Source organism: Onychostruthus taczanowskii, unplaced genomic scaffold, assembly GCF_017590055.1.
Source record: "Onychostruthus taczanowskii isolate IOZ18803 unplaced genomic scaffold, ASM1759005v1 scaffold45, whole genome shotgun sequence".
Classification (NCBI taxonomy): Eukaryota; Metazoa; Chordata; class Aves; order Passeriformes; family Passeridae; genus Onychostruthus; species Onychostruthus taczanowskii.
In genome coordinates, this window is record NW_024502014.1 from 3,213,328 (window position 1) to 3,225,477 (window position 12,150).

The following is a 12,150-nucleotide window of genomic DNA, read 5'->3' on the forward strand; positions in this document are numbered from 1 at the left end:
GATGCTTGGACCATTTTTCTAAGAGCTCTGCATACTTTGTGTGCATATAGTCTAAAAAGCTTTTCTGGGGAAAAAAAATAATCTCATTCTTTTACAGGTGACCAAATAAGAATCCAGATTCCCCTGCCTTTAAATGAATTCTTCCTGAGGAGCTGTATTCAAACACTGTTACTGTGAATGGGTCTTCCTTGCCTTGCTTGTTGGGGAAACTGGCTGGCTTCATCAGCTGCTGTCATTTTCACTACAGTTTCTCTAGGATTTCACAATTGCAAAGAGTTCATTTGGCTCCTCTGCCTTTCATGAGCCTGCTCTTGGCAGTGCTGTGTGGGAAGAAAGTTGAAGGCAGGTATGTGCCTTTCCCCTGGCCATGGGACAATCAGACTGTCCTGGGGAGGAGATCCAGGCAGCCAATCCTTGCTTTATCCAGAGACTGAGAGTTTATGCAGTTATTGGAGATGACCTCCTCTGCTTTTGAGTGTATTCACTCTGAACTTGTCACCTTAGTGAAAAGTTAATAGTATGAAAGTAATAATAAGCAAGAATTCACTTCAAATGGTATATGCATTTTCTGAAGATTGTGGGGGTTGATACAAGCATGACATTAACTTGCATCTACTCAATCTAAGCCACTTCTGTCAGCAAGACTGCAAAGAGGAGTGTCATAACTTTGCAGCTCAATATCAATTATTTTTGTTCAAATAATTTAAAATATGTAAAAGATGTGCCTATTTCCTGTCCAAAGAAGAAATTTTTTTTTTGTATCCAGTATCAGGATTCAGGTGTGCACAAAACCAGTCAAAAGTATAAGAGAGAAAGGTGAGGCTTTACATTTAATCTTGACTCTGAATCTTCAGTTACATAATTTTGTGTTCCATTATCTAAGATGCACTGTAATATCCCTCATACATTTTCATTAATCTTATGCAGAGCATGTGCAACAGCTTGTGATTTTCTTTCATTCTGCCTCTTCTCATTATTTCCAATTAGCATGATTATTCACTGTGTTTATCACCTTTTTGCACCTAGTCTCTCTGTGCCTTGGGAGTGGGCTGAATCCTCTGTAAGTAGTCCAGTAACCTACAACAACAGAGGATCTGGCTCCAAGTACGTTATTAGGAAAGGCTTGTGATGTCATCTTTAAGACCTCTCTTTTGCAGAAGAATGGTGAGGTACAATTATGACTAAGGCTGTCCTCTTTAATTTAACTAATAATATAATTTAATAATTGTGACCAGGCTGTCCTTTTATGGTCAAAAAACCAGTCTGTACCAGTGCATGGCTCTGACTTGTTCCCCTGCTGCTCGTCCTTCCTCAAACACACAGCAGGACCTCTCAAAGGACCTCTAAGCACTATCTCCATTCTCTGTTTCCCAGTTTGGAAAGAAACAGCCTAGAAGGCATTTCAGTATCCATTTCCACTGACAACTCATCAATTGACCCCAGCTTATCTGCCTGTGCAGCAAGTGTTAAATGCGCACAGTTCTTGTTCTTCCTCACTGTGTCACCAACACCTCCCATGGCCAAGTTAGAGCTAATGACAACTTAGTCACTATAGAACATCCATCTGTGAAAGATTTGCTACCAGGAGTGCAACACATTTTAGCTGCAGCTCACTTGTGAGGCAGATCAGCGTGCTCTCAGAGCCTACATGCTCAAGCTGCCCTTAGTTACACATGATTACCTGCACTGCCAGGAAGGGTCAGGTGACACTTGAGCACAAAGGGACCTTAGGCAGCAGCCAGGCTGGAGAGGCTGCACGTATCAACAGGTGTTCACTGGTGTCTGGGCCTGGCCAGCTCTGACCCCAGCTATGGATTACTGTGGAATGCCCCAGAGCCTTCTCTGTGTGTTTATCTAGCAATAAGAAAAAAGTAAAACGGTTTGGAAAGGTAGTAACTTGAGAAGCAAAATGTACTCACGTATTTAAAGACAAATTTTGAGTTGGTACAGAATCTGGGTTTGTCTGTTCACCGCCTGTTTGCAGCAGTGAGGAGCCAGCCCAGAGGGAAACATTCTGAGCGCTCACAGGAGACATAAGGAGCATTTAAAAACAATTTTGGTATCTTTTTTCCCTTTCCACTGTCGTGATGTTTCTTTTTCTTTCTCTGAAGGAGAAAAGAAGACAAAAAATTGCCATCTCTGGTAATTTGTATCATTGCATTTCTAGTCTCCATGGAAACCTATGTGGTGCTCCACAGTTGGGTAAAATTTGAATCTGTGGCAGCAGAAATCAGAGGGAGGGAAGACTGGATTATGCACCTTGACTGTTAATCAATTAAAAGTGGTTTTGAAATTATTTTCACCTTGTGTTACAATCTTCTCTTAGAGTAACAATAGTATAAATCAAAGTAATCAAATTAAGCCAGTGTGACCTGATCCTATGTACACCTGTGCATGTAACTCTGTCACTCAGTTTGATTCTGATAGGCATCGACATTAATTTGGAAGAAATCTTAGCTTTTAGTAGGATTATAAGGATTAATACTATGGAAACTGAACACATAATAACAAACTGTTGTCATGTTGACTCTATTAAAAAGAGGGGCAATAACCATTGCCTTGTTGTGATTTATGTAAGCAAAACATTTTAAAAATGAAGAATCTGAATTCCTTATCTTTTGCTCTCTTCAGACAAGCTTCATTCTTGTTCTTCCACTGCTAAGGAAAAAATACATCCCCAAACTGGTTCCCTCTGAAAAGATGTGGTAACTTCATCTACCTGCTGCTTCTTTACTCCAAGCTTTATGAACCTGAACACAAAGGCGCATCATCTTACTGGGACAGCAGGTGACATAGAGAAGTAATATACAGAGGGAGACCAATCTTTTTTGTGACCACAGTCAACCCATGAAGAGTGAGGGCTCTCAGCCACCTAAAAGTAAGTAAAATATATAGTAATGGAAATAATGCAGCCTACTGTCAGCCTGTAAATACTTCTGCATAGACAGCCACGATAACAACTTACACAAAGAAATAAATTAATTGGACAATTTTCTAAGCATTGTACAATTTTCTAAGCATTTGAATAATGAAGTCACAGTATTCACTACAACAGCACTAACTATGGTGGTGAAATGTGATAGTGATTTATGGCATTCACCATAACCAAACCACAAAATCTGATTATTTTGTATGTGTTTTTAGGTATTTACTGCATTTGCTTCAGAATACTGTGGAGAAAATGTATGCTAGTCGAGAGGATATTGGATATGATTTTGGAGATGACTCAAAAGTTGGAAGTAAGCCAATTAAACCTAATCCAAACATCGATGGAGGATGGGCTTGGATGATTGTACTTTCCTCTTTCCTTGTGCACATACTCATCATGGGTTCCCAAATGGCCCTTGGAGTACTCAACATGGAATGGCTTGAAGAGTTTAATCAAAGTCGTGGCTTAACAGCATGGGTTAGCTCCCTCAGCATGGGCATCACGCTTATTGTAGGTATGTGCCAGCATCACTTATGTTAAAACTGGATATATTTTCAGAATGTGTTTGCCACTCATCCCTAAAGTATTTTCTTATGGTTGTCCCAAGCTGACCTTTTAAAGTCACCAGGACCAATTTTACAATGTGGATGGAGAAAGGGAATAACAAGGAAGATGACAGGGAAGACAGTTAGCCCAGGAAACTGCATGAGCAGGAAAGGAAGCCTGTGACTTCCAGGTCTGCCTAGAATTAAGAAAACATGATCTGTGAAGACTGGAGTCATCCCCATGCTCTATCTGTGAGGAGAAAGTGTTGAATTCACACAGTTTACATTTCAGTTTGGCAGCTGAATGAAAATACATTTTTTTAGTTGTTTAGTTTTTAGTTTGGAATCAACCCAAAATAGTATCTGGAGGAAATGTTTGTGTATATATGTACATAGACACATATGACTCCCTAAATGAATACTGAGAAAAGTTATATCTGCCTAAATTATTCTACTGAAAACAAGATAAAATGCTTAACTTGTAGTTACTTGTGAAAATGTCTTGCACTCCTACAGCATCAGCATGAGGAACAAGTGTTTCAGCTCATTCCTCTGTTTAAACTGTCCCTTCTTCATGGGGCAACTTTGTTTGCAGGTCTTGTAGGTATTTGCTAAGTATTTAATCACTTGGTTGTATTTGTCTTTCCATGATTTTAAGAAGTAATTTTAAGAAGTAAACAAACTGAGTTGCACAAGTTTTTCCCTAACGTTTTAACATTTTATTTAAAACATTAAGAAACTTAAAGTGAAAAATTGTTAGAGCATAAAGAATTAAATAAAAAATTCATCATTTCTTTCATGTTTTTTAACAGGTCCTTTCATTGGTTTATTCATCAGCATGTGTGGGTGCCGTACAACAGCCATAATTGGAGGGATCCTGAATGCCCTGGGTTGGATACTGAGTGCCTATGCCTCAAATGTGCACTACCTCTTCCTCACCTTTGGAGTGACAGCTGGTGAGAGCTGCACTAATGTTTGAAGGTTCTTTCAATTATTTTTGATTTCTTTGAAGCTTATTTGAGTGAGTAAATAGGGAAGGTAGACTGTAAAGTTATTCCTGCTCTGCTTTTACACTTTTTACAGCCTGTTATCTTTTCAGGAAAATTATTTATTCAGTGGATTTGGCCCAGTCCCTTCTGTTGTTGTTTAAATTTGCCATGTGAAAGTGGAACTTCTATCAGTTTTACCCAAGTGAATACATTAGAGGACATTTTTAATTAGGGGAGTTACTGTAACCCAAACTCTGACAAGTAAAATTTAAAGATGAATTTCATATCTAGCTAACTCCTCTCCTTGTCACAGGAAAGAATAACAAATGTTTTCTCCAGAAGTTGCTCCACATTAATAAAATACTTGATTATGAAAATTCAGCGCTGCTTCAAAACCCATTTTAAAGGTTGAAGTGGGTTACAGCTGGTAGGCAGCTAAGCTGCACACAGCTGCTCACTCCCTCTCCCACAGTGGGATGGGGAGAGAATCAGAAAGGCAAAAATAAGATAAAGAGAGTTTGGTAGATAAAGCAAAAGCTGAATGCACAAGCAAAACAAAGATAAGAAATTCATTCACTACTTCCCACGGGCACGCAGGCTTTCAGCTGTTTCCAGTAAAGCAGAGCTTGGTCACGTGTAACTATTACCTGGGAAGAATTGCCACAACTCCACGCGTCCTCCCTTCCTCCTCCCTTCCCCCAGTTTTACTGCTGAGCACAACATCTCGTGGTATGGGATGTCCCTTCAGTCAGCTGGGGTCCCCTGTCCCACTGCATCCCCTCCCAGCTTCTGGTGCTCTGCCACTCACAGGGGGTGAGAAACACCCTGTGAGAAACAGAAAAGGCCTTGGTGCTGTGTAAACACTGTCCAGCAACAGCTAAGCCATGCCTGTGTTAGCAGGGATTGGGTCACAAATCCAAAACACAGCACCAGATGAGCTGCTGGGAAGCAAATTAACTCTGTCCCAGCCTCATCTAGGATAATGTATGGGGCAGTATTTCATATGCAGTTTCTAATAACATTTATTCATATTGGATCAACAACCACTCAGAGCAACTAATACCACTACAATTTTTAAAATCAAAATGACTGATGTAATGTTTTGTCATTTGAATGAAATTAGATGTCTAGAAAACCTTTTGACATGTGTAAGAGCCCAATCAAAATACAAAAAGATGTGGGTTTAGGCATCTTCCTTCAAAACCAACAAATCCTGAGTGCTTGAATGCTCAGTTTCTAGCAATGTTTCTTGTGAAAAAATTCAGTTACATAAAGTCAGTTATGTAGAGGAACCAGTATTAAGTACTTAAAGCACTACTCTGTTTTGTTTGCTGCTCATTTCTGAAAATAGATATTGTTAACAGATATGAAATATGAAAGTTATCCATGTAAGAAATGCAAAATTTGGGCTTTAATTACTATCTGAGCAACACTGAGCAGTTCAAGGGGCTTTGAAATGTTACTCACTCCACAGATAACAGTTATTTTGCAAATGAAGCACTGTCTATGTTACATTTGCCAGAGGGCAACATTATGGCAAAAATGGACTGTTTGCAATATTAGTAATAGCTTCAGTACTCTACATTCTCTAAAACTGTCCTTTCATAGAATTTCATAGAAATCTACAGAATTCCTACACATAAATTTCTATCTAGCTTTTTGGATGGAGAAATACTCCATCCAAAGTGAGCTTAGCAAAGATCACTCTGATGACCCTTTATACCACCATACCGTAGACTTCAGTAATGTTGTAAATTCCTGAACAAAGAACAATGATCACAGAGAGGATCCTGCCTTTTTCAGAATTTCTGTTTTCATATATATTGAATATAATCAAGCAGGCAGGAATCTATACAGTTCTTCTTCAGCCCCTGCTGCTTTTCAGAAAGAGCACACACAAACCAAAAAATGGCAGAGTTTAAGTAGAGAATTTAAAGAGGAGTTTAAATTTAAAACCTGATTTTCTGGGAGAAAAAAAAAAATCAGAGACAAACTTTTATGTGAGATGGAGAAGTGAGATGTTGCAGGAGTAATTCTGTTCAGAAAAACAGTGTAGAGATATCTGAGAGGTTCCTTCCAGCTCCATGAGACCTCTGCTCACTGTCCCTCCCTCACGATCTCCTCACGCACCCTCAGTCCTGCCTGCTCACTCCCATCCCTCCCTCCCATCCCTTCAGTCCTGCCTGCTCACTCCCATCCCTCCCTCCCATCCCTTCAGTCCTGCCTGCTCACTCCCATCCCTCCCTCCCATCCCTTCAGTCCTGCCTGCTCACTCCCATCCCTCCCTCCCATCCCTTCAGTCCTGCCTGCTCACTCCCATCCCTCCCTCCCATCCCTTCAGTCCTGCCTGCTCACTCCCATCCCTCCCTCCCATCCCTTCAGTCCTGCCTGCTCACTCCCATCCCTCATCCCATCCCCTCAGTCCTGCCCGCTCAATCCCATCCCCTCACTCACCATCCCCTCAGTCCCGGCCCATCCGGGGAAGTCTCTCCTTGTTCTCATGGCTGTTCCTGGAAAGAGCTGCTTTTCCCTTGTGGTGGCCACCTCTTGCCATCAGCTCTGGGCCTCCACGCTGCGCTTGTGGGCCTGCTCATGGCTGCTGCCTTCAGTTCATCCCTCTGACCCCAATCCTCATCATCCATCTGCAGCCACCCTCAGCACATTCCCGAGGGTCCCTTCCCTCAGGGAGCTGCTCGCAGCCGGCTCCCCCGGAGCCGCGGGGCTGTCTCCTCATGGCAGCCGGCAGCAGCCCCAGCAGCAGGGGCTCTCTGGGGGGCAGAGAGGCCTCCCGAGTCTGTGGTCGGGTGTAGGGCAGGACACTGGTGCAAGATAAAAGCCCCCAAAAAAAAGCTCAATTGTGTATGTGCCTAGGAAAGAAAGAAATACTTCTAATAAGCAAAATGGGTCAGCTCTGGCCAGGGTCACTGCTGTGGTGTTGAAGGGCTTTTTTCAGGCTTTTTTGGAATCATGGCTTTCTCTGGCCTAGCTGCAGCTAGATCATGCTGCAGCTGCATGCAGCTATGTTATCACCTATTTAGGAAAACAAAACCGTCACAAAACACTTCTGAATTACAATCACAGTGAGTTGGGAAGCATTTTCTGCATACACCTGTTCCAATCCAAATTTCAAATCCAAATTATGAAGAATTTGCTGTGAGAAAAAATGGTGAAATGGAACCTCTAACGATGTGTTTGCACACCTCATCGTTTTCTGCTAGAAGTACATGCCATGAATACCCACCCTGGTTTTTAACTACAGGTGAGGGGTTTCCAACAGAATTAGAGATCTACCTTGTAAGACTGAGTAGCTACTGTGTGGCCCTCCATGGACTGCCCAAAGAGAATCAACCTGGAGGCCACCTGAGGTCCCACCAGTGCACTAACCCCACGTACTGGCTTCTCAAATACGTGTCATGGTCACTATTACTGAACAAGGACAGGAACTCAGTGGGAATCTTCATTGCTAGGGAACTTAGGTGAAAGCAACAAGATGTGCTCACTAAGCAGTTCTGGTCACTGATACCATCAGATGTGGGTATTATAATTGCAGATATTTCAAAATAGGCTGTGTCTATGTTTGCCCCCATAGTAACTGTCACTGATTGGTTGTGGGACATTTGTAACTTTCCAGTGTTGTCATGCTGACGTGAGATAAAGGTTTTATATTCCATGTGTTTAGTTTTTCTAGCAATAAATATCAGTATTGCATTCTCACTGGAATGAGTATTGCAGATTTTGGAAAACACTATGAGACAGAAATGAAAGCTAACATCAGAACTGAATATCTATTATTGGTTTTACTACTATGCTTACAAAAAAGTTAGGAATAAAACTGATTTTTTTCACTTCTTTTTACGTTGCTGGCAAACAGTTCAGATTTATTTATTTATTTTTTTTATAGGCATTGGAAGTGGCATGGTTTATCTGCCTGCAGTGGTCATGGTAGGGCAATATTTTCAGAACAGAAGAGCACTTGCACAAGGGCTCAGTACCACAGGAACGGGGTTTGGAGCATTCCTAATGACTGCCTTATTGAAGTACCTCTGCACTGAATTTGGGTGGAGGAATGCCATGTTCATCCAGGGGGCCATCTCCCTGAACCTTTGTGTCTGTGGGGCACTCATGAGACCGCTCTCTCCCAAAGAGCTCCGTGAAAAATATGTGGTGAGAAATGATAGCGAAGAAAATCAGGCAAAAGCTCTGTCCCATTCTACAGAGACTATAAAATCTAATGGAGTCCTTGGTGAAGAACCAGAGAAAAAAGAAGAGGCAGCAAATGAAGAAGTGCTTGCCAGTGTGCAGCACACAGAAATGGGAGGTAAATCTGGAAGTGGAAGGAGCATGTATGGACTGCGCCTCTTTAAGACAGTGAGCCAGCTGACAGTCACAGTCAGGAAGGGCTTTGCACTCTGGTACTCCAGCTACTTTGGAGCTGCATCACTGTTTACCAACAGAGTATTCGTGGCCTTTATAATCTGGGCTTTGTTTGCCTATAGCAGCTTTGTCATTCCCTTTATTCACCTTCCAGAAATAGTCAAGCAGTACAACTTATCTAGACAGGACAACGTATTTCCTTTGACATCCATTATAGCCACTGTTCATATTTTTGGTAAAGTGATCCTTGGAATCATCTCTGATCTGCCGTGCATCAGCACATGGAATGTCTTCCTCATGGCTAACTTTACCCTGGTCACCTGCATTCTTACTTTGCCACTAATGCAGACATACATTGGCCTGGCTGTGGTTTGTGCTCTAATAGGATTTTCTAGCGGCTATTTTTCTCTAATGCCTGTTGTGACTGAAGATTTAGTTGGAACTAAACACCTTGCAAATGCCTATGGCATCATCATTTGTGCCAATGGAATATCTGCTTTGTTTGGACCACCCTTTGCAGGTAAAAAGTTCAAATTGCTAACCAACAAATGTTTGTGTAATGAGTGTGTGACTCTTTGTATTATTAAACTTATGCTATGAGCATGTGCAGTTAACAAAATCACAGCTGCTCCAGAATGGAGCATTGAGCTTTACAATGTACAGATTTACAGGTCACATCTGCTGGGTTCTAGCTCACTGCCCTCACATTGCAAATTACAGTTCTTGGACATAGCCCCAAATCTATTAGAACCTATCCTTAAAATGGTATGTTTTCTTAAAATAGTTATCATACACTTTTTTTTGTTAAATGAGAAAGGTGTAACCTATTTTTTCATGTTTTGTATACTATATGCACTATACATACTCATTCCTTTACCCACATGAAGAGATGGTGATTAGTTCTCAGGGTAGGCAGCTGTTTGTACCACAGCATTACCCCAAGGAGAGCGCTGTGTGTTTGGGTGTCCCCACTCCAAACTGCCAGCTGATGTGTTGATTTAACTAACTTTGCTTTGCCTTCCTTCAGCCAGAAATACCTACTCTGGGGACTGCACTGCTCTGCCATCCCCAGCAGAAGGGAGAAATGTATGTATGCTCTCCTAGAGTTACTTAGGTTTAAACAGACATTCATTATAAATTTCCTCATGGAAAGAGGTGGGGGAGTACAGAAGAGATACAGGTACTGATTGTCAGTACTCTATCAGAGTCCAGCTCTCTTACCAAGGTGCTGCTGAGAAGAAAGCTGTGAGAAATCTTGAGGATGTCATGGCTATAGTCAGCTCTAGGCTGAAGGGAAGCCAGCAGCAACATGAGCAGCCCTGGAAAGCGAGAGCCCCTTCTCTCCCCGCCACTGGGTGAGCGACACGAGTGAGAAGAAAGCTCTCTCAGTGCCCCTTGAAAGCAGCAGTGTTTTACTCTGCCACGTTCCCTCAGCACCTCCCAGTCTGTGCTAAACCTGTCTCTGAATTTGGTCTTTGGTTAAGAAGCAAATTGGATGCAAGCAGCTAATGTAAAGAGAGCTTCAGACCTTGTGGGTACATCGCAATGCAGCCAGCGTGGAGTGAGGGAGTTTTGCTTATTTGGGTTCCCAAGCTTTCCCGAAGTAATGAAGAAGTAACTTTAATGAAGAAGTAACTTTAGTGTGTTTTTGCAAAGGAATTGAGGCTGGAATGAGAGTCATTGCAGTATTGAGATTGTATCTCTTGAACAGTCTTCTATTGGTATGTGAGGCTTGGAAACAGCTGTGGGGAATGTGTTTGCACAAGGCAGAGCATTTGAAATACCCAATATTGGGCATTTTACAGAGGCAGTGATAGGGAGGAGGATCTAATTGGTTTGGGATTACAAGATGTCGATTTTAAAATCAAAACTATGGTAACTTGTTTGAAAAATATTGTTTTTCCACAAAGCATCTGTGGATTTGACAGAAATGTCATGAAAGAAATGTGAAGTACTTTTTGTATTTTCTCATGAAATGTACTTTTTTTGGCTAACTTTGTAACGAACATGTTCTGTCCTTGTTTTCCAGGTTGGATCTATGACATCACACAAAAATATGATTTTTCTTTTTACATAGCTGGATTGCTATACATGGTGGGAATAATATTTTTACTTATACAACCTTGTATTCAAAAGAAACAGTCAAGAGAAAAATCTGCAGAAGAAGCACAAGTGTAGAACAAATTCCAGAACTTTTTTACAGAACTTTTTTGGTTTTGTGTTTCTCTTGTGTGACAGTATGAAGATGTTTTTCGTATAGAACAACCACATTTAGGTGCACTTAAGTGAAAAGCAAATGTGCTCCATAAGGCTTATAAATTATTTGAAGTGTTCTTTTAAAATTAGTTAATATATTTTACTTTATAAGTACCAAATACAGTGATTAAAAGCACACTGCTAGTACTTCAATATTAGAACAATGCTAAGAACACTTACCCTTGCTTCTCTTTTAATATTTCACCATTAACCATTGGTGAAAATCCACTGACTGCAGTGCAGTTACTCTAATTTACATTAGTCCTATGAGAGAATTTGGTCAGGACATGAATGATTTATAACAGTCCTTTCTACTATATATTCAATCTGATGAAAGATTAGTTACTGGGTGCTAGAAAATTATTGCATTTCTTGCCTGGCTAGCCAAGTACTGTTGAAATGCTACTATAATAATTCCATTAATTCAGCATACTAAAATTACTATTTCTGTGATGCAAATCTGAAGAAAAGTTCTCATATATGTCTGAAGTGATTCAGTTGGACTCTATAGGTCCCTCCCAACCCAGTATATTCTGTGATTCTACTTCAACGATTTTTAATTTTGTTTTTTTTAAAGTATCAACTGCATCTAAAGTAGCCATCCTCAATACATAGGCTGCATTTTAAATGCTGTGACACTTAATGCACCTGAAGTAAAAAAACCCATAAATGCAGAAACAGGAAACATATGGAAAATATCACTGTGACTGGAAAACGTTTCCAGAAACAGTTTGAGTTCTCTGGCCCCTTTACCTAATTAGAGTTATTGTAGAATTAATAACATTGCCACTGACTCTTTCCATGGGAATGAACTCTACTACAGCACACTAAATTTTGTTATAATTTAATTTAATTGTTCACCAACTTTGTTACATATGAGCAGTTGCGTTGCTGCTTGTAATGTGCCATGAACTGACTAAGATTCGTTATGTTTTAAAAATTTATTCTCTAGAAAATGAGATACTACAGAGCATGGAATAGCTAAAGAGCATTTAAAATACTAAAATAAATTTTCTTAATATTAAGGGTCTAGTAACCAGTGCAGAAGGTGATGTAT

At 40.7% G+C, this 12,150-nt stretch overlaps 1 protein-coding gene across 1 annotated transcript; it reads left to right on the forward strand.

Annotated features, from left to right (window-relative positions):
* Positions 1–247: 247 nt before the first annotated feature.
* SLC16A14 (solute carrier family 16 member 14) lies at positions 248–11,547 on the forward strand. The gene is made up of 6 exons (XM_041414471.1): positions 248–346; positions 2,741–2,878; positions 3,167–3,443; positions 4,287–4,430; positions 8,365–9,357; positions 10,867–11,547. Exons 3-6 carry the CDS (start codon positions 3,182–3,184, stop codon positions 11,013–11,015), a joined length of 1,548 nt encoding a protein of 515 aa, XP_041270405.1. The 5' UTR covers positions 248–346; positions 2,741–2,878; positions 3,167–3,181; the 3' UTR covers positions 11,016–11,547.
* The last annotated feature ends 603 nt before the right edge of the window (positions 11,548–12,150 follow it).